Raw genomic sequence first — 23,441 nt, 5'->3', positions numbered from 1 at the left:
CAGAAAAGAAAAAAAAGAAAGAAAAAATAGAAAGCAACAAAAAAACAGGAAATTAACTCTTTATGAACCATAATATTTATAGTATAAAGACCTATCTTCAGATTTAACGTACTCTTTACAAATAGTTGTTTACCCTCTATATCTCCTTACCTTATTGCTACTACTAGATTGTAAACTCTTAAGAGCAGGGATCATATTTCATATATCTGTGTATCAGTTCCTCTCCCCTAAATATAATCTAAATGCATTGTAGGAACTTAGAATAATAGTAATAGTAATTGTTAGTTTATGGTCCAGAAACTGTTCAGTTACACATTTACAACTCCACTCAATCTTCACAATAAAACTATGATGTAAGTTCCATTTATCCCCATTTTATAGATAAGAAAACTCAGATGCAGAGAGGCAAAGCAACTTACTCGAAGTCATAAAGCTAGTTAAGTGATAGAGCCAGGTTTCAAATCAAATATGATTCGCTCAAAATATTTGTCCTTAACCACTTCACGAGTGACTCTACAAGCCAACCCATTTACTTAGCAAACATGTATCAAGCGCTTACTACTTGCCAAACACTGCTATCAATGAGAACTACTAGGCTCACCAGATAATGGGTAAACAGATAGGTAAACAGACAATTATTAGTGCTGTAAAAGAAAGCTGAAGAAAGCACAGTAAAAACACAGAAGAAGGAGTCTGAACTCCGTTTAGGGCAGAGGAAGGTGATTAGGGAAGGCACTGCGGAGAGTAATAACCAAACTAAGTCTAAAAGGGTGTAAACTTGGGTCTTCTGAAAAAGTAGACCTTGGGCAGGAACAATATCTAGAATTTCTTTGTATCCTTCACATCTTGCAAAATACTAAGAACACAAAGGTATCAGAAGAGAAGGGGGAGCATAGATTTAAAAAAATTTCTAAGTGCACAGTTAACTTCTCAAGAGATTTTCTCTCTTGTTGTTAATAAGGGCAGCATGGAAGTTTGAAATTTAAGAAAATATTCCACTTCCTCATCAACCACAACCCCTAAAATATCTTGTTTGATGTTTTAGCCAACTTGAGCTGCCTTAACAAAATACTGTAAACAGAAAGGTTTAAGCAACAGAAATTTTCTGGAGGCTAGAAGTGCAGGATCTCAAATGGCAGGGAGAGAGAGGGGAGAGAGGGTGGGTTGGGGCAGCAGGAGCTGGTGTCTCTTCTAATAAGGACATTAATCCCATCATGAGGGCCCACTTTCATTACCTCATCAGAACCTAATTATCTCCCAAAGGCCCCCCATTTCCAAACACCATCGTGTTGGGGCTAGGGCTTCAATATATAAATTTGGGAGGGAATGAATTCACTCCATTGCAATTCTTAAGAAATGGAAACCAAGAATCAGCTATGCAATGAGTTTTTTTCAGCCTGCCTTTAATAACACTCCAAGAAGTGAGAGCCTTTGAAATGAACAAATGACCTTCCAAAAAAATTAGATGAACATTCAATGAAGATCCATTTTTTTTGTTTGAATACATGTTTTTCCCCTCTTTGGGCACTTGATAGTTAAACCTCTGAGCTGTGATTCATCATTCCAACAATGAAGTTATTGAAGTGGTTCAAAAAATATCTTTTGAATTCTTACTATAGATTATATGTGACAGTAAACAACAACAAGTCCTGTCCTCAAGGCACCTGGAGTCTAATAATGGTCCAGACAAATAATTAACTACGAAGGATGATGGGGATGAAAGAGGCACATAGGTAGGGCACCCAGGTTTGAAGAATATGGAAGTATTCTGGAATGTTATTGGAGGAAAAGCTATGCTGAGACTTGATGGATGGATTGGGATACTCAAAGAAGAGAAAAAAGGTAGAGAAAAATACTATGCTTTTTCATGAGGCCCAATAAAATAATCATAGAATTATGGAAGCATCTATCAAATTTGCCTGGTTTATAAATACCCAACTAACAAGTCACCTAATTATCCCTCCATACCTGAGATGCTCTTTCAGTGTGGATAATCTATCAAAATAAAAATCCAATATACATCAGGAAATACATCCTAATGGGTGGCCCAATATATAATACCAGATTAACTAGAATTACTATTTTGGGTTTTAAAAATTTATTTATTGTCTTTCTTTTCTTCAAATTTATTTTAAGTTCCAGGGTACATGTGAAGGATGTGCAGGTTTGTTACATAGGTAAACATGTGCCATGGTGGTTTGCTGCACAGATCAACCTATCACCTGGATATTAAGTCCAGCATCCATTAGCTATTCTTCCTGATCCTCTCTCTTCCTCACCACCCAGTGAATGTGAGTTTTTCCCCACCGTGAGTCCATGTGTCCATTCTCAAGGTTCAGCTCCCACTTATAAATGAGAACATACAGTGTTTGGTTTTCTGTTTCTGTGTTAGTCTGCTGAGGATAACGGCTTCCAGCTCCATCCACATCCTTGCAAAGGACATGATCTTGTTCCTTTTTATGGCTGCACAGTATTTCATGGTGTATATGTACCACATTTTCTTTATCCAATATATCATCGATGGGCATTTGGGTTGATTCCATGTCTTTGCTATTGTGAACAGTGTTGCAATTAAGATCCGCAGCCATGTATCTTTATAATAGAATGATTTGTATTCCTTTGGGTATATACCCAGTAATGGGATTGCTGGGTCAAATGGTATTTCTGTCCCTAAATATTTGAGGAATTGCTACACTGCCTTCCACAGTGGTTGAACTAATTTACGCTCCCACCAACACTGTAAAAGCATTTCTTTTTCTCCGCAACTTTGCCAGCATCTGTTGTTTCCGGACTTTTTAATAATCACCATTCTCACTGGCATGAGATGGTATCTCATTGTGGTTTTGATTTGCATTTCTCCAATGACCAACGATGTTGAGCTTTTTTTATATGTTTTTTGACCGCATAAATGTCTTCTTTTCAGGAGTATCTGTTCATGTCTTTTGTTCACTTTTTAATGGGGTAGTTTTTGTTCTAGTAAATTTGTTTAAGTTGCTTTTAGACTCTGGATATTAGATCTTTGTCAGATGGATAGATTGCAAAAATTTTCTCCCATTCTGTAGGTTGTCTGTTCACTCTGATGATAGTTTCTTTTGCTGTGCGGAAGCTCCTTAGTTTAATTAGATCCCATTTGTCAATTTTTGCTTTTGTTGCTATTGCCTTTGGTGTTTTTGTCATGAAGTCCTTGCCCGTGCCTATATCCTGAATGGTATTGCCTAGATTTTCTTCTAGGGCTTTTATGGTTTTGGGGTTTATATTCAAGTCTTTAAACCATCTTGAGTTAATTTTTGTATAAGGTGTAAGAAAAGAGTCCAATTTCAGTTTTCTGCATGTGGCTAGCCAGTTCTCCCAGCACCATTTATTAAATAGGGAATCCTTTCCCCATTGCTTGTTTTGGTCAGGTTTGTTGACAGCTGGTTGTAGATGTGTGGTTTTATTTCTGAGAACTCTATTCTGTTCCATTGGTCTATGTGTCTCTTTTCGTACCAGTACCACGCTGTTTTGATTACGGGAGCTTTGTAGTATAGTTTGAAGTGGGGTAGTGTGATGCCGTCAGCTTTGTTCTTTTTGCTTAGGACTGTCTTTGCTATTCAGGCTCTTTTTTGGTTCCACTTGAATTTTAAAATAGTTTCTTCTAATTCTGTGAAGAATGTAAAATGACTATTTTGAATTTTAGGCTTTTTATATGTAAATTATGACTGTTAATAATTTAGGTTATATATAAATCATAACTTAGGTTATAATGCCTTTATACAGCCTTTTTGTCTAGTAGCCTAAAGGTCCTTGGTAATATGTAAGGTGCTTAGGCATGCTTTGTTGTATTACTAACTCAACTCCATTTTCTCAGATGTACAAATCACATTTAAATAATTAAATTAAATCATTCAATTAAAATTACTTAATCTTTGGGAGTTAGTTTCTTTCTTTTGTGAGATAAGAAAGTTGGATTATGCAACTTCTAGGATCCCAGTTTGAAGTTCTTTGATGCTTTTATGACTCAGTTTCCAGGATGACATTTAAAGAATTATTTATGAAATATAAAATTTAATATCTTAAAAATATTCTATGTTTTGTAAATGATTACAGTTTTTATTCTTTTTGGAAACATAATTAGATTACAGCTGCACATTTGTTTAAGTAATGCTGGCTACTGTAAAAAATAACTCCCAAAATGTGAATGGGTCAGACACAATGAAAATGTAAAGTTTAAAATCAGCTCTCAGAATTCACTGGCTAAAACTCAGTAATCTGACCACGCCTAATTGCAAAGGAGCCTGGAAATGTGTACCCAGGAAGAGAGGATATGGTTTTGGTGAACATGTAGCCAGCTTTTTCAGAAAACTGTGTGTGTGTGTGTGTGTGTGTGTGTACATATGATAATACATTCCTGGTTCAAATTTTATTTTCAGTGCTATCAAAGTTCCAACAGATCATGGCTAAAGGATATAGTCAAAAAATTTACAGGAGAATAAGATACAATTAGCAGATATATTTGGGAAAAAATACCCAACAGCATTAGCTATCATAAAATGTAGTTAAAAATAAGGTATCATTTAGACCTATAAACATAGCAAACATTTTAAATCATGACAATATTCATGTGCTGGCCAGAATTTAATGAAACTGACAGAATATATCATTGATGGCTTTGGGATTTACTACAGCCATTTTGGAAAGTAAGCTAGCAAAATGTTTAAAAGTGATAAAAATGTATACAGCCTGTAACATAATGATGCCACACTTGGGACTTTATCCACAGTAAATAATCCAAAAGGAAAAAAAGGCCACAGAAGTACAATAACCATTCGTTGCAGTATTGTTGAATAAAGTAAAAAACTAGAATTAGCGGACTAATCAATGGACAAGGGGTTAAGAAATTCTGAAATAGTAACTAAAAGGATAATTATGCGGGCATGAGCTCATGGCCTTTCATAAATAAAAAAAAAGTCGTGGGTATAAATATGTATCTAGAAATATATCTAATTTGTATTTTTAAAAAGTTAACAGTGATTTCCTACAGGGAGTTAGAGATTATGGAGGAAAAGACATTTTTATAAAAATTATACCCTTCTATGATTTTTAGCAATTAAAAAACCATATTTATTCTATGGTAGTAACTACACATAAATTATATATGCCTATGAATACATGCTAGAAGGGAAGACGGAAAAATGACAACAGTTGATTTGTTATAATGGTGAAGATTAAGTGCAGTTTCCTCTTTCCTTGATTTCTTTCATTATTATAATGTTTGCATAATTTAAGAATGAAAACAAAAGAACAGCTACCTTAAATATTTTTGGAAGTAAATAAAGTATAAATAATACATTAATGCATGAAAGTATAGGAAAGGATTGAGTCAAGAAAAGAACTCATAAAATATTTATGATAATTCACATTTGTGTATGTAAATACAGTCTTTACAAAACAGCCTTCACAAGAAGCAGCAGATCCAAACCAAGGCCAGCCCCTTAGCACATCAATCACAGAATAATGCATCCTGCCAGAAACAGACTGTGATTTGCTGTTAGAAGAAAGATATGGGTATGATACAGTGAGAGATACATTTGAAACTCTGACCACCTCAGAAAACAAACAATCTTTCCCTGTCCTCCTTTTCAGGAGATGATAAAATCATCCGGTTGTGGCACCCCAATATCAGCACCAAGCCAGTGGGGAAACTTGTGGGACACATGTTCAGTATCACCGAGATCGTAACCAACGAAAAAGATCAACATGTCGTCAGCCTTTCCTCTGCAAAGGTAACAGAAAGAAAATAACAAAACAAAACTAGTTTTTTTCCGTAAAATTATCTGTTGGAAGGCATAGGGATTATACAATTTTTGACTGAAATAAATGATAGTCATTGAATCATTGAGAAAAATATTGTCAGTATGGAAAAGGAAATGATAAGCCAATGTTCTCTGTTTCTATTGATTATAGCATAAGAAAGAACATGTTTAAAACAAGTGTAAAAGAAAAACAATATTGAAAAGATAGCAAATATTACCCTCAAAAGTAAAACATAAGAGGCCTTTCAATAGATAGGAACATTAGGAAAAAAATGAGGATTTCTGTTATTGTTGCTGTTATTAAACAGTGTTTGAAACATTCTAACCAACGTAACAAAACAAAAAAAAGTTATAAATATTAGAATTAGGAGATTGAATTATATTTGCAAATAATGGGATTGTCTGCTTGAAAAAAAATCAATAAAATCAACTTTCAGTGTAGGAATAGATAAATTCCATAAGGTGGCTAGTTGCAATAGCAACTTAAAAATAAAATAAAATAAAATTTCTAAATATAAAAAAGGAAATAAATAAATAAATTTCTATATAAGAACAATAATTAGTGAGGAAAAAAGGTCAAAGAGATAGCATTTACCAGAGTAAAAAATATGAAATACCTAGGAATAAACTTAATAAGCAACATTCACTACTAACATTAAGATAACTATGAAGTTTTACTGTGTTTAAGAACACAAATTAAGGGACATACTATGTTCCTACATGGAAATATTGTGCTGTAAGATATTCTCCATCAGATTAATATATTTATTTATTGCTAGTCAGAATTACTTAAGCATCAGCTTGCCAAGTTTAAAGTTAATGTAAAAATACTGGTATATAGGAATATCCTAGAAACTTCGGAAGATATAATTATGAGATGGCACTTTCCCTGTCCAATATTAAAGCATATCATAAAGCCAAAATAAATAAAACAGAGCAATAGTCAATGCAGAAATAATCACATCTATGAAGCAAAGGAGAAAATGCAGGAATTAGTTTATGTCTATGTGGGAATTTTGTATAGGACAGAAATAATGTTTCAAATATGTGAGCAAAGGATGGTTTGTTCAATAAGTGTTGGGAAAACTGATTAGCCATAAAGAAAGAAAGATGTGATCAGATCATGATTTCATAATATATAGCACAATACATTACATATGAATTAAAGATTTTAAATTTAAAATACAAAACCATAGAAATTCCAAATTTCCAGAAGAAAATATAGGTGAATAGTCTTATAACTTTTGGGTAATTCCTAAGCATAGCACCTATGACTAAGGAGAAAATAAATATGACTAAATAAACATTCAAACTTTCTGTAAATTATAATAACTATCATTTATTGAGTGCTTAAGTGCCAGGCGCTGTGCTAAGTATTTTACATATGCAACTCATTGATGCTAATAACAACCCTATAAAGTAATTCTCCCCATTTTACACACGTCAGGGAAAATGACATCTAAATCACTTACACAAGGTCACAGAGCTATCTAGTGCCGAAGTGTGGTCAATCTCATATTTGCCCTTCCTCAGCCTGCCTTCCTATACTCATAAACAAAGTTAAAGGCAGACAGCGGGGGCAGGGGGGCAAAAATGCAATAAAAAGCAGAGAAACTGGAATAATATCCTTGAACAAATACCAAAAATCTTTAGCAAATCAGTAGGGGAAAGAAAGAGGAGTGAAGGGCAAAAGTTTAAGAACACAGACAGGTTTCCATACTGCTGGGTGGAAATAAAACTGGCAAAAACTTCCTGCATATTTGTTCTAATAAAATACTTAGATGAGTGCGCAAAGATCTGTATAAAAGGATGCTCATTGCACTATTGCTTATACTGATTTAAGAAGGAAAAAAGAAAAACAAGAAAATAGGGAGGAAACAGGAAATACAGAAAGGAAATGAAAGAGGGAAGGGAAGGGAAAGAAAAAACCCCGGATGCTTTCCCTCTTTGCCCCGCGTCCCCCACCTCCCTCCTCATATACCCCCTACCCCTCATACACCCTCTACTCGATGCAAAACCCTTCGATGGAAGCAATCAGGATCTCCAAGGCCCAGTCGTTCCCTCCATGCTCACGGAACTATGCGAATCTCCCTGGACCCCATGCTTGCCATGTGCAACCACAAGGGAAAGACTCTAAGGACCTTTGAGGGGTTCCTCCCAGGTTAGAGAGGAAAATGCACCCAGCACCTGCCTCCTCCAGCTCATAGCTGAGGACGTGACCTGACCTGCAGGATTCCCCAGCAGGCCAGCAGCCCTCACCTGCCAATATGGTAGCCACAAATTTTTAAAACATGGCTAGTCCAAATTGAGGTCCGCTGTGAGTGTAAAATACACAAGACTCCAAAGATTCAGTATCCCCCCAATCCAAAAAAAAAAACTCTCAATTTTTTGAGACAGGATCTTGCTCTGTCGTCCAGGCTACAGTACAGTGGCATGGTGCAATGGGGCTCATTGCAGTCTCGGGGCTCTCTGCTGTCTTGACCTACTGGGCTCCAGGGATCCTCCCACCTCAGCCTCCCCAGTAGCTGGGACTACAGGTGGGGGCCACCATACAAAGCTAATTATTTTTATTTTTTGTAGAGAGCTCTCTTTTATTTTTTTGTAGGTCTGTCTAATTTGCTAATTTTTCAATTTTTGGTAGAGATGGGGTCTTGCTATGTTGCCCGAACTTCTGGGCTCAAGTGAGCCTCCTGCCTCAAAGCACTAGTATAGGCCTGAGCCATGGCACTGGGCCAATCATTTTTATATTGATTATATATTGAGGTGATAATAATTTGGCTATATAGGGTTAAAAAATACATTAATAAAATTAGTTTTACAAAAAGAGCAAGGGACCGCATGCAGTGGCTCATGCTTGTAATCCTGGCACTTTGGGAGGTCGAGGTGGGCGGACCGCTTGAGCCCAGGAGTTCAAGACCAGCCTGGGCAACACAGGGAGACACCATCTTTAAAAAGAGATTATGATAATGGTTGCACAACTATTTAAATAGACTAAAACTCACAGAACCTTACACTAAAAACGGGTGAGTTTTAAGGTAAGTAGATTACACCTCAATATTGCAGTTGAAGAAAAGAGATAATTAGGGTGATGTACCAATAAAGTAAAATTCAAGAGGAAAAAGAGGCTTTGATTCAGTAAATTATGCTGTATCCTCATATACAACAGAAATATCACAGACATTCAACATTATGTAAATGAATAGTCATATGAAAATATCTAAATAATATATAAAATACAACAATATGTAAGCAATCAATTTTAAATCAATTTTAAAACATAACGTGTCTATCATATGGTATTGGAAATGATTAATAGCAAGATGTTTTAGTGAGGCTAACAAGAGTGTGGATATACATGGATGGATTTTTTTTCTTTTGTTTTCTCTTTTTTTTTTTTTTTAAATAGTAAATACACATTACTTTGTAATGAGGAAACATTTTTTTTTTTTTTTTTTGAGACGAAGTTTCATTCTTGTTGCCCAGGCTGGAGTGCAATGGCACCATCTCAGCTCACTGCAACCTCTGCCTCCCAGGTTCAAGCTATTCTCCTGCCTCAGCTTCCCAAGTAGCTGGGATTACAGGCTCCTGCCACCATGCCCAGCTGATTTTTGTATTTTTAGTAGAGATGGGGTTTCGTCATGTTGGCCAGGCTGGTCTCGAACTCCTGACCTCAGGTTATCCACCTGCCTCAGCCTCCCAAAGTGCTGGGATTACAGGTGTGAGCCACCATGCCTGGCTTAGGAAACTTTAATTTTTTTAAGTAGTATAGGAAAGACAGTGAAGGTTTTGAGACACTAAAACTAAAAACATGTTATGATTGAGACCTGGAGTCTCCTACAGATAATTTAAAGAGAAATAAGATATCTTTCTAGCAAAAGTTGAGATCACTCATGCTCACAGATGAAGAGACAGAAGAGAGAATCTTTCCTGTTTCTTTTAAATGTAATGAGTATATTAAGATGATACTCATTCATACATCTCAGTAGCACCACTTGGGAAAATTACTTAATATCTTTCCACTTGGTTTCCTCATCTGTAAATGTAGGAATGTTTAGCCCAGAGGGCCATTATAAAGATGAAAGGAGGTCATTCATTTGGTTATTTAACAAATATTTATTTATTTCTTGAGTGTCTATTATGTTAGATACTGTTCTGAGTTCTGAGTTCTGAGTTCTAGGGACAAAGCATTGAACAAGGAGGACCAGGGCCCTGCAATGAGAAAGTTGACATGCTAGGGGAAGAGACAGACAAACAAGCAAAGTAACAAGTACATAAGAAAACAGTATGATAAGTATGGTAAGAAATAGGAAACACAGGGCTGGGTGTAATGGCTCAAGCCTGTAATCCCAGCACTTTGGGAGGCTGAGACGGAGGATTGCTTGAGGCCAGGAGTTCAAAACCAGCCTAGGCAAAATAGCAAGACCCCATCTCTACAAAAACAAAGAAAAAGAAGAAGAAAAGAAATAGAAAACATAGTGGTGCAGTGTGATTGAATCTCACCTCTGAGGAGGTGACATAAAAGCTGAAGCCTGAATGATCAGGGGAACCAGCCCTGTGAAGATCTAGGAAAAGGAAAAGGGCAATTTAGGCAGAAAGAAGAGCAAACTAGGCTGGGTGCCGTAGTTCATGCCTGTAATCCCAGCACTTTGGGAGGCTGAGGTGGGTGGATTATTTGAGGTTAGGAGTTCGAGATCAGCCTGGCCAACATGGTGGAACCCCATTGCTACTAAAACTACAAAAATTAGCCTGGCATGGTGGCAGGCACCTGTAACCCCAGCTACTTGGAAGGATGAGGCAGGAGAATCGCTTGAACCTGGGAGGTGGAGGTTGCAGAGAGCCGAGATTGCACCACTGCACTCTAGCCTGGGCAATAGAGCGAGACTCAGTCTCAAAAAAGAAGAAGAAGAAAAAAAAAGCAAACTAGGCACATACATGTTTTTGGTTTTCTTATTGAAGCTATATTATTATTATTTACAGAAAAAGGAACAGACAACATCCCTTCAAACTCTTTCATATAAATTAGCTTTCATCACATTAAGCAGAAAGCACATAAATCACCATGCGTAGTTGTGTGCCCACTACATGCCTTTTCATAAGCTCTTAAAATAGCAAGATTTTTACTCTTTCTCCTAATTTTGCAGTCTTTCCACCAGGATATTACTTTCTTCCCCAACTGCTAAAATTGTATGTCTAGTCACAGAGCCCAAGTATTGAACAGATGTGCCACATCTATTACACCTGAAGAAGAATTGACGAATGTTGAAAAATGCAGAGACAAATATAATCTTCACTTACTTTCATTTCATCAGCACCAATGGGAGCAATGGTTGGAAACCTTCTCAAGCACAGTTCTATTGACCAAAGGGCTGATTCTCTTCTTTTTTTTTTTTTTTTCTATGAAGGGGAGAAATTTACATACTTTGATGATTTATAACAGATTACAAATGTATGTAAAAGTTGCTATTTTTTGTACATTTTCACTTTGGAAGTGGTATGTAGAAACCTGAGAAAAGGCAGTTTGACTAGATTGTGAGTGTGCATATCTTCAAAGGCAGTTATCTTTAAAAAAAAATTCTGCATACCTAAAACTGAATTTATTTTCTACTTCAAGTCTTCTCTTCCTTACTTCTGATTTTCCTCTAACTGTTAATGGTATCATTTGTTTCCCAGTGAGCCGTGATCCAACTTCAAAGTCACCTTTGATCCTTCTATCTCTGTAAGCCTTGCCACTGGTCAGTTTGAAGTCTCTGAAATGTGTCTCCTATAAATTACCTCATTCTTCTCCCCAGAGTCATGGCCTTAGTTCAGATCCATCCACCAAGGGGCTCCCAGTTGCAGGTGGCCCATTAGAAAGCACTTGTAGACCTCTTATCTTCAGTTTCTTCTCTCCCTAAACCATCCAGATATTGTACTGCCACGTTGATCCTCCTCCAACCCATTTATAACCTTGTCATTGCCTTCTCACATATATTCAAAGGCCCCTCATGCCTTACAAATAAAGTTCAAATTATTTTTTCTAGTTCTTAAGGTTCTCTAGGGTCTGGAACAAGAATATCTTTTCAGCTTTGTTTGGCTTCAGAAATTCCAAGCCTTACCAAATTCTTCTCCAAAGGCTTTGCGCATTCCCATCTTTGTCTGAAACAATTCTCCTCCCGTTCCCAGCCATCGTATGTATCCTTTACATCTCAGTGAAATATCATGTCATGCACAAAGCCTTCAGTAAGATAAAAATTGAGTTTTTTTCCTTTTGGTGAGTGAGAAATGTGTCAATTTGAAATAAACCTGGAGATAGAAAAACTAACCTTTTAAAATGTTACCTTCAAGTTTTAAATATTTGAAATCTTTCCTTGCTTTAGTTCCTTGTGCTTTGTTTGTATGGGATTATCGTAAATGACTTAAGTTCAAAGATTTATTTTACTTGTTTCTTTGATAATTGGAAACATCCATGATTGAGAACCTGGTTTCACTGCCTTCATATTTTACTACCTTCTGTCCTTGTTCTGCGGCTTGAGACATTTCCTTTTGAGTAAACTGTTTGCAACGTTCTTAAGAGTAAGACTTGTTTCAAAACTTTCCTGAGTGACTGTAGGAAAATTTTCTGGGGAAGACAAATATACAGTGTATTAGAAAACATAAAATGTGAGTGGCCATCTAGGAAGAAAAAATAAAAACTAAGAAAAAGGGGTGAGGGCACATGCTTTGGAATTCAGTTCTCAACTTGCAATACTTTTTGCTTATGTGCAGGTCTTGTTGCTTTTTCTTTAGTTCATCACCCAGGACAGCTCCTTGACAACCTTCAAAGGAAGACCCTGTGGATGGCTCTGAGTCCTGGGAGCAAACATGCCTACCAAGACCAGGAAGCAGTCCCTACATGAGGCTTCCTTCTGAGTGTGGCTATCACACTTCTCTAACCAGGAGCTCTTAGCTATGATTGCACATTTGCTTAAGATGAGGCAGGCTGTTTGTGATTGTTGCCCTTTGGGACTCTTTCCTTTGTAATTTTTATTGTGTTTCTGAGTGTCTTTATTTTATCCTCTAGACTTTCTCTAGACACCTCTACCAGCTTTCAGAACCCTTGCACACACACATACACATATTCACTACAGCCTCCCTAAGGTAACTATCTGGGTATTCTATTGACATTAACCTTTTATCTCTCACAAAATGTGGTTCCCTTGCATTGTTTCTTGGCTGGTAAACTGTGTCTCAGGGCTGTATAACTAGGAATCCCAACTTTCTACTGCATTAATATGTCAACCAATATATGACCCCCTGCTAAATGCCTGAGAGTGCATTAGGCTCTGTGCCTATTTATATTTTGATGTAATCTTTGTCAAAAAGAAGCTAAAAATCTAGTTGAGTAAATAAAGCATAGCTGCCCCAAATCTTTGATGACCAAACCTAGGATGACCAAACCTAGGAAGGACACAGACATCAAGTTCTATTTTCCTGGTAAATTGGACTGGGAAAATTGAACTTGATTGTGCAACTTGAAATCAGGAAGTTATCAAACTGCCTGTAATCTTCTCAAAAGGCAAGGTTGATCTGGTATATCTCTCAAAACTCAAAATAATCACACCCTTTGACACAAACATTCTATTTGTAGGAATTTATCATTCAGTTATATCTATATTGCTTAATAAAGCCAGTGTACTTTACAAAAATATATGTGCAAAGAGGTTCACTACTGCTTTAATAAAAGAAAATAAAGAAATATAATACATATGAACAGGGAACTAATTACAATAAATTACAGAGCATTCACAAACAGAATACTATTCAGCCATTAAAAAATGAGACAAAGCCAGGTACAGTGGTGCATGCCTGCAGTCCCAGCTATGCAGGAGGCTGAAGCGGGAGGATCACTTGAGCTCAGGAGTTCAAGACCAACCTGGGCAACATAGAGAGACCTCGTCTCTTAAAAAAAAAAAAAAAAAAAAAAAAGAATGAGATAAATCTAAGTACATAAATATGTCCTAACATAGATGTAAGCTCTTTATATGTATGAACTCATTTAATGTTCATAACAACCCTATGAGATAGGTTGAGATAGCTACTAGCAGTATTCTCCCTACAAGTATGATAACTAAGGCTCAGAGAAGTCAAGAGATTTGCCCAAGTGCACACAGTTATTGGAGGTGAATCAGGATTCAACTGAGATAGTCTGCCTACTGAGGTGGTATCTTCCAACAATTATTACCTAAGGAGTGGGACTGAGGAGTCTAGAGTTAAGTGGTAGGTGGGGAGGAGGACTTTGGTTTTTGTACTGTTTGAATCTGTGTACTAGGTACATTAGTTTGGTAATTAAAAAGTTAATTTTTAAAGACATGCTGGATGTCTTCATTTTCTATTTGCCAGTTATCACACAGGAAAAATGTGAAAACAAGATAATAAAATTAACAGGTTTAGTTCTACATACAGTGCTAAAAATATTTTTTCTTATTAAGTAATCTGTAAGAACTTAATAAATACATTTAGCATTGAATTTCCTAAACAGTGTTGAGTGCCTGCCATTTATACTGTACTGTCATACATACCCTGATTTTCAAATGTACCATTTGTATGTAGTACTATGTTAACTCTCAAAAGACTTTCATAATCTCATATATCTTCAGGCTCCTTAATGTAAAATCATGTAATCAATTGAGTGACCCTGATTTGATTTATATGGGGACTAAAAATCTCATTAGCCTCTTATAGCCATCGGGTAAAATTAGAAAGGCAGGCCAAATTCTGACTTTCCTTTACAATCAGAAAATGGCGAATTCCCCAGACCCCTTGCTCTATCTAAATGATACTGTGATTCTAATTCTAAAGATTTCTACTGGTACAATTTTCATTATGGAATAATGTTCAAACTTCTATTCAAGTGTTTCTTACAATGCAGTATCACCATTTGTCATCTATCTACTCTCCTGGCAAGACTTAGATATACTCAAGAACAATAGGGCTTCTATTAATCTTTGTATCTGTAACACCTAGGCTAGAATTTCATAATTATTTGATATATAATGAATTCTGTATGGCTTGTTAGTGTTGTATCTTCTTATAAATCAGACATTCTGCTCTAGTCACTCTATAATAAACACCCATCAAAAAACAGATACCTGGCTGGGCGCGGTGGCTCACACCTGTAATCCCAACACTTTGGGAGGCTGAGGCGGGTGGATAACTTGAAGTCAGGAGTTTGAGACCAGCCTGGCCAACATGGTGAAACCCCGTCTCTACTAAAAATACAAAAATTAGCTGAGCATGGTGACGGGCTCCTGTAATCCCAGCTACTTGGGAGGCTGAGGCAGGAGAATCACTTGAACCTGAGAGGCAGAGGTTGCAGTGAGCTGAGATGGTGCCATTGCACTCCAGCCTGGGCAACAAGAGTGAAACTCTGTCAAAAACAAAAACAAAAACAAAAAACAAAACAAAACCCAGACACTTTATAATAATTTGGACAATAATAATTGGCATAAAGTTTGCAGGAAGAAATGTCGGGAAATACAGTTGAATCGAAACAACCCTCACTTCAGGTACACACATGTATATATTTTTAAACTTCTACTTCATCATTATTTCTTAATTCTTACAAAAGACTCCAGAAGTCTTTCTCTTGTCCTTTTCTTTGATATTTTGTGATACATGACTTCAATTACAAATTACCCTCAAAACACTTAATCAACCTTATAGTTGAATGTTTTTCCCATTGTTAAAAAAATCCCTCCATCTCACTCCATTCCCAATTTATCTGAAAATCATTATTGGCCGGGCATGATGGCTCACACCTGTAATCCCAGCACTTTGGGAGGCCAAGATGGATGGATCACCTGAGGTCAGGAGTTTAAGACCAGCCTGGCCAACGTGGTGAAACCTCGTCTCTACTAAAACTACAAAAATTAGCTGGGTGTGGTGGCACATGCCTGTAATCCCAGCTACTCGGAAAGCTCAGGCTGGAGAATTGCTTGAACCCGGGAGGCGGAGGTTGCAGTGAGCCAAGGTCATGCCATTGCACTCCAGCCTGGGCAACAAGAGCAAAACTCTGTCTCAAAAAAAAGAAAAGAAAAGAGAAGAAAAGAGAAGAGAAGAGAATAATCATTATTATTTTTACTGCTACTAGAAGATAAATTTTTAAAATAATTTCAGTTTATATGCATATAATTAATATATTATACATAATGCATATATACATATATTATATGCACATATTATATGAATATAACATTTATTACTTATATACATATATTATATGTATATAATATTTAATTTGTAACTTATAAATGTTCCATTCTGTCCTGGCCTCTTTAGTAGAAGCCACCTGTCCTCCTTGATTTTCTCTACAAGTCTTAACAACATATCTCTCTGTCGTAAAGCCACTTAGTCTCCTTTTATACCAACTTAGTCTCCTTTTATACCAACTTAGTCTGCTTCTGCCATGTTTTGCCCTTTGTTTTCTTCCTAAACCCCCTCAGTGCTGACCTGGCTCCACTTCTGTCCTCCCAAGCTTTGCATCACTAATACCTGTCATAAGAACACTGACAACCTCTAGGAGAATAAGTGAAAGAAGACTAGAGCCTAATTAACGCGTAAAAGGAAAGTAAGCCTTGAGGCGCCGAAAATCACTAAGCTAAAGGGAAAAGTCAATCTGGGAACTGCTTAGGGCAAACCTGCCTCCCATTCTATGCAAAGTCATCCCTCTGCTCACTGAGATAAATGCATATCTGATTGCCCTCCTGGGAAAGGCTCATCAGAAACTTAAAAGAATGCAACCTGTGTCTCTTACCTACCTGTATCCTGGAAGCCCCCTCCCTACTTGAGCTGTCCTGCCTTTCCGGACTTAACCAATGTACATCTTACATATATTAATTGATATCTCATGTCCCCCTAAAATGTATAAAACCAAGCTGTGCCCCGACCACCTTGGGTACATATCGTGAGGACCTCCTGAGTAAGGCTAAGTCACGGGCGTGTGTCCTCAACCTTGGCAAAATAAACTTTCTGAATTAACCTCTCTCAGATATTTGGACTTCACAAATATCACCACTGTCTTTCCCCAAAGCAACCAATATATTGTGAACACCTAAGAATAAAGTAAATAGATTATGTTTTCTGAGGCTGTCCTATTTATTAATTGATTTATTAAATTTAAAATGTATTGTCTGTACAATGCGAAGCCATGTAAATTCCTATTTGACCAAGACAGAGAATAAGACCAAAAACTGACTAACCAATCAAGCTAAACAGAATACACAAGACATTGGGAAAAAAAAAAAGAGTCAAATAGGCTGTGGTTCTTCCCTCGAGAGTTATAGTCTAGTAGAGAAGGCCACCGAATGAGTCATCATATTATAATTGCTAATTGCTATTAATATAGACAGATACTGTCATATGCTGCATAACCATGTTTCTGTCAACGATGGACCGCATATATGGTGATCATATAACTATACCATATAACCTAGGTGTATGGTAAGCTATACCAGCTAGGTTTGTGTAAGTATACTCTATGATGTTCACACAATGACAAAATCGCCTAAGGACACATTTCTCAGAACATACCCCTGTCCTTAAGCAGCACATGGCTATATTATGGGCATCTAGAGAAAGAACATCTAATTGGAAGGGTGTGCAACAAAAGTTGTTTAAAGATTAATTTTTTTGAGTTTTTGTTAATTTTTAACCAGCACCATGTTTTTACAGCATTAGTGCAAGTGTCCCTGATATAGTTTTATTTTGCATGTTTTATATAATATTTATAATATAAATATTATAATGAATATACCCCATTGCAGTTTTTCCCTCAACACTCTGTTTTGATATTTATTTATGTTGTTACATATAGCTCTAGTTCATTTGTTTTAAATGCTGATGGAATCCTGTTGTATGAACGCAGCACATATTATTTGTCTAACTTGGCCAATGAACATTTGAGTAGTTTCTACACTTTGTGTCTTTGTGCTTGTTGCTTTGGTTGAACGGAAGTTTTTAATTTTAATTTTTAAAGTTTTTATGGCTTATGCTTTTTGTGCTTATTTAAGAAATCTCTTCCAACTCTTAAGTTCTTGAAGATACCCTCCTCTCCTATATTTTTCTAAAAAGTATAGTCTCCTTTTAATATTTAGTTCTCTGTCTCCCTCTCTCTCTCTTTTTCTTTTTTTTTTTTTTCTTTTTTTTGATGTGGAATCTCGCTCTGTCATCCAGGCTAGAGTGCTGTAGCATGATCTTGGCTCACTGCAACTTCCACCTCCTGGGTTCAAGCGATTCTCCTGTCTCAGCCTCCTGAGTAGCTGGGATTACAGGCGTGCATCACCATGCTTGACTAATTTTTATATTTTTAGTAGAAACAGAGTTTTACCATGTTGGCCAGGCTGATCTTGAACTCCTGACCTCAAGTGATCCACCCACCTCGGCCTACCAAAGGACTGGGATTACAGATGTGAGCCACTGCTCCCAGCCTGTCTTTCTCTTTCTCTCTCTCTCTCTGTGTATATGTGTGTGTGTGTGTGTGTGTGTGTCTATATGCTCACTCCTTCCAATCTACACTTTCCTCTACCTGGTCCTTCAGGTCCCAGTTCAGAAATAGTTCTTGTCCCTGAGACAGAGGTTGCCTTGCTCTAGTTCCTGGTCAAAAAGTGATGTGCCCTGCCCTCACTGGTCTCATATCTTTGAAAAAGCTACACATCCAGACAAGGACAGAGCACAGCCTGTTGCTTTTCTGAATTGGAAGACATGCTGCTACCTCTGCTGTGGAGCCCAGGCATGGAGGTCTTCTGGTCCTGCCTGTCTGCAGAAGCTGCTCTGCTGCCACTGCCTGCTCCAGACCAAGCACCCAGGTCTCAGGCTTCAGCCCATTCATTGCTTTATGCTTCTCTCTTGTTTGGATCTAGAGAGATATATATCTTGCTTTGGAGCCCTGCTGTTTCTTTTTGCTTTTTTGAAGATATATTTTCTGTGTGTTTGGAGAAGAAATAGTTCATCAAAGCAAAAACTTTTAGCACTATTCTGACCTGAACTCTTCAGTTCTCTTTATGGAAGAGTTAAAAAAAAAAAAAAAAAAAAAAAAAAAAAAAAAAGAGTAGGAGTTAGCTAGATAGAGAAGGCCTTTGAGAGGAAATTGCAGATGAAAGGAAGAGTTTGTGTGAATGCACAGAGACCAGAATAAGAAGCTTTTTGGAAATGCAAAACACTTCGGTATGACAGTAGCAAAGAAGGCATACAGGGAGAGGGGCAGCAAAAAAACCTAGAGGGTAGGAGCAGTATGACGCAGAAGGTTTTTGTGCCTCCTACAGCCCAGCAACTGCCACTTCTCTAAAACACACAGGAAAGACCCGAAGAACTGCACACTGAAGAAGAGAAAGAAGACAAAAGCAAACATAATAACTCTATAGAGAACATCACAGATTTCAAAACATAATCACATCAATTAAATAAGGTGAATGGTGCTGATGTCATCATGGCCATTCAAGAAACAAGAAAACTGAGACTCAAGGAGTTTAAGTGATGAACTAGAATTGAAACCCTAATCCTCCTTTGCCTAGTCTCTTGTTCTTTTTGTTAGTTACAATTCAGAGTGTATATACATACAGCAGAAAGACTGCCCACCATGAACATACCTTAGCCAAGGCAATAAAATAAAAAACAGTTTGCATAGAAACACATTTTTTGGTGAATTCCTTGAATCCACTTTTGTGTCTCTTCCTCTACTTGTCTCTCATTCTATGCTCCGGATTGAAATTCATATAATCCATTATACTTGTTTACTTTATGATACAAAAGGCTGAAAAGGCTCAATGTTCTATCTACTCTTCCAAAATTGGCATTTTCACTAGAACAAAGAAAATAAATTTCAGTGGTGCAAGTTCTGAGTAATACTAGCCTACAGAGGGTTTACATTTGAGCAAAAGCTCCTCACCAATGTTCTCCAAGTCACGGGACCCAGACAACTTTGTGTTCTTACATATGAGGACTAACCTGCCTTAGCAATAGTGAAGATTTGAACCTAATTAACTTATAATGAACTCAATTATAAGTGCCGCAAATTAGAAGTTAGTAGCTCTCTTAACTAAACTACTTACTAAAGTTTTATATGTAGTTCTGTTAATGGTCACCCATTTACTCAACAAATACTCCAAATTAATAGGTTAATAAATGTACTATAACATGAAAATATTATTTAAGAGCTGATGTATAGCTAGAAAATGTAATTTCCCCCCAGCTTCTACAACTGAAGAAATGTAATTATTGATCAATCAACACTTATTTCTGGAATTCAATAACACTAACCTACTAAAAAAGCAGAATAGTGAAGAGGCTAAGACCAGTTCTTTCAGATCACAGACTTAACCTAGTTTTGCTGAATTTGTACTTCACGGTTCTTTCTGTTCTCTGATATCAACTCAAGTTCTATTTGAGTAATTATATAGTTACCTCTCCTCCCTCAAAGGATAGTTTTAAAAACCTATATTCTCATACTCCTAGTGTGTCTATACCATCCCTAAAAACTGCTTTTATAATTCTTACATCTCTGGGCAAATGGAGAGGGAGGTTTTTAGTAACTTCACTTAGTAAGATGTTCCCATCATCATAAGAGAGCAATTTGAAAGCTTCCACGTAAAATGTGTCTTCTCCCTATTTTCTCATCCATAATACAAAGAGAAATGTGACTTTAATTCAACTGTAAGTCATGATCTTTTATTATTCCTCCACATTTTTAAAGATTAATAAATACTATGTTCCTCCCCTATAATGATAGAAAAAATCGAATTCCTAAAGGTATACCTTTAAGCAAAGTAATCACTGCTGCTATTTTCCTCTGATATTAATGAACAATAATCCAACCCAGAACTAAATTGGAGCTTAGCAAATGTATCCTTATCATATAAATAAGACTTTGGTATAAGTTTATAAGAGCGTATTTCAAACTGAAAATGCTTCACCTAAATATCTTGGGTGGGAAAGGTGAGTATGAGTAGTGGTGAACTGTGTTTGTTATTCTTCCAGGTTTTCAGGGTGTGGGATATACAAACTCTTTCACTATTACAAGTCTTCCATGACAGCCAGGGAGGACCAGGAGACATGCAGATTTACTCTATGATATATGATGCCAATCACGGCATGCTTATTACGGGTAAGTGTACCCAATTAATGTCAAATTAAACTCATGTCTTGATTTTTAACCTTTTTTTTAAACTAGCACTTGAGCACTAACTACAAGAAAAACAAAACTAGAAGGGTAATTTATCAAACCATGATTCATGACAGTAGATATTTAATTCAATTCTGCTCTTTCCTATATATTTCTGTGGCTGGGTGAATGAAATGTGTAACTGCACTTTTCTGAAAATACCAGATTGGTTATTGCTTTAAGTTCTGGAACCTAGGAAGAAAGTTCTATTTGAGTAATTCTATAGTTACCGTTCCTCCCTGAAAGGATAGTTTTAATAATCTGAAACCACCAGGTTATTGCTTTAAGTTCTTGGACCTAGGAAGAAATGCCTACACTAAGCAAAGAAGTGGGATGTATGTAACTTGTTGCTATGTATAGGGCAAATCCAGCTCCCACACACAGCTCTGTTTTGACTCTGGAGCAGGAATATGATCCTATCTTACAGTGGCTGCACCAGCGTACCGAGTCAATGCCCCTTTTCTGCAGTGAGGAAATTTGGGCCCATGCCATTCTGATAACGAGTCATTACTCAGTAGGAAAAGTGCTGACACCTTCACCAGCCTTTGCCTCTCGACGAAGACCAATGGAGAGTGAGGATAGAGTCCTAGTGCTGATGCCAACAGATTTGTTGCTGATTTTTCTTGTGGCCTCTTAAAAAGACATGCCTACTAAAGAAACAAGGGGCCCTGCTAGACATCTAGGTTGAGCACTTTTTATACGCATACCTTTAGGCTTCAGGATAAAAATGCATTATATTAATAGTAGGTCCTCCTTCTAGAAGACAAAATGAGTGAATTTCCTAAGCATTTTCCCACTGGCCAGCTGCTCTGAGTTCCTGTGGGATTAATTAAGGCAGGGAAGAGGTTGGTGCTATCTCTGCTGGTGGAGAATGTAATTATTTTTGACATTCAGTGTTTTTATTTCCTGGATTAGGAGTGAACTAGCACTTCATACTTGATAAAGAACTTTCCACATTATAAAACACGACTTAGTTTTAGTTGTAAACACCTATTCTCTGTTTTACCTCCTCTAAAAGGAACATACTAATGACTATAAGCAAATTTTCTCTCTTAGTACCCCAATTTGCATGTTTGATTACTAGGCTTAGCATTTCCATCCCATTTATCATCATAGTCACTAAGGACTCAAATAGTAAGGCAAAGAAGAAAAAGAAAAGAAGACATAAAAATCAAGATTTCTTCCCAATTTTATATCATTCTGATAGCACCTCTGTTTGCAAAAATATAAAGCTCTGTGTATTGTTTAATCACCAAAATTGCAGACACTTACTGCAACCATGAACTTGACATCAGAATTACACGAAGCTTATGTCTAGGATTTTAATTCATCCTTTGATTCAAATGAAGCAGCCATCAGTCCTCTGAATCCCAATGACAGTAGCACCACGTTCTAGAAATGCTTTGTAGAATATGTTGTTGCCACTGTCACTGTTGTTATCATTATTACTTTTATTAAGACAACTACCATTACAATCACCTATTTTTTCATTTGATCTGCACAGCCACCATATGAGGTAGTAATTATTTTTTCTATTTTATAAATGGAGAAACTGAATCTCAAACAGCCCAACTGACTAGTGGCAGGACACAAGGTTAAAACATAGAACTGAGATTCAATATCAGAGCTTCTAACTCTGGACTCCACATTCTTTCTTGGCACTGCATCATTTCTATAGCAGTAGTGTAACTAGCCGAAAAGTAGAGATTGCCAGTTTTCCATAAGCATATCAAGATTTGTTGACATCCACTCTGAATGAAGTCAGTTACTGTCACTGTAATGAAAAGGATCTACCAAAAGGTCCAAGTATGATTTGACTATCTGGTTACCATATTCTGCTCACATTTCCATATTAAGGTATCTGAACTGAGAAATACAACCAGATGAGCCATCTCAGTCCGTATTTACACATGAACAGGTTTTATCTTAAAATTTAAACACTTCAGAGAGTGTTTAGTAACTCCTGTTGAAACTTCTCCTAAAGTTGAGAATTCTTTGGAGAAACTTGAGAAACTCAATGCAAAATCTGCCTTATTAACTTCATCTTTACATCGATAAAATCAGGAAGAAATTTCAGTTTTGCTTGAGCCACAAGAATGCTGTGAGATTCTTTTTTTTTAATCTTAATTTTTATTTTTTTGAGAAGGAGTCTCGCTCTGTCGCCCAGGCTGGAGTGCAATGGCGTGACCTCGGCTCACTGCGACCTCCCTCCCAGGTTCAAGTGATTCTCCTGCCTCAGCCTCTCAAGTAGCTGGGATTACAGGCACCCACCACCATGTCCGGCTAATTGAGATTCTTATTAATATTTCTAGACATCACACTAAAACAGAGCCACAGTTAATTTTGATACTTAAATCATACTTAGAAAAATGCAAGTAAAGCATACCTGCTCCTCATCTACTTCTACTTTACAGTGGTGATTTAGAAATTAATCTTATTTTATATTGATGTTGTAAGCACTGGCTTGTGATCATTCT

The 23,441-nt window shown here is 36.8% G+C and overlaps 1 protein-coding gene across 3 annotated transcripts in view; it reads left to right on the top strand.

The window, feature by feature from the left end:
• The window catches only part of WDR64 (WD repeat domain 64), a 151,293-nt gene that overhangs the window by 65,861 nt on the left and 61,991 nt on the right, over window positions 1-23,441 (top strand). For all 3 annotated transcript variants that reach the window (XM_054560845.1, XM_054560850.1, XM_054560856.1), the window contains 2 exons: window positions 5,623-5,762; window positions 20,781-20,907. In XM_054560845.1, coding sequence (XP_054416820.1) covers window positions 5,623-5,762; window positions 20,781-20,907 — 267 coding nt within the window. The remainder of the gene's footprint in view (window positions 1-5,622; window positions 5,763-20,780; window positions 20,908-23,441) is intronic.

This window comes from Pongo abelii, chromosome 1 (assembly GCF_028885655.2).
Source record: "Pongo abelii isolate AG06213 chromosome 1, NHGRI_mPonAbe1-v2.0_pri, whole genome shotgun sequence".
Classification (NCBI taxonomy): domain Eukaryota; kingdom Metazoa; phylum Chordata; class Mammalia; order Primates; family Hominidae; genus Pongo; species Pongo abelii.
This window is presented reverse-complemented; position numbering and strand designations above follow the sequence as displayed.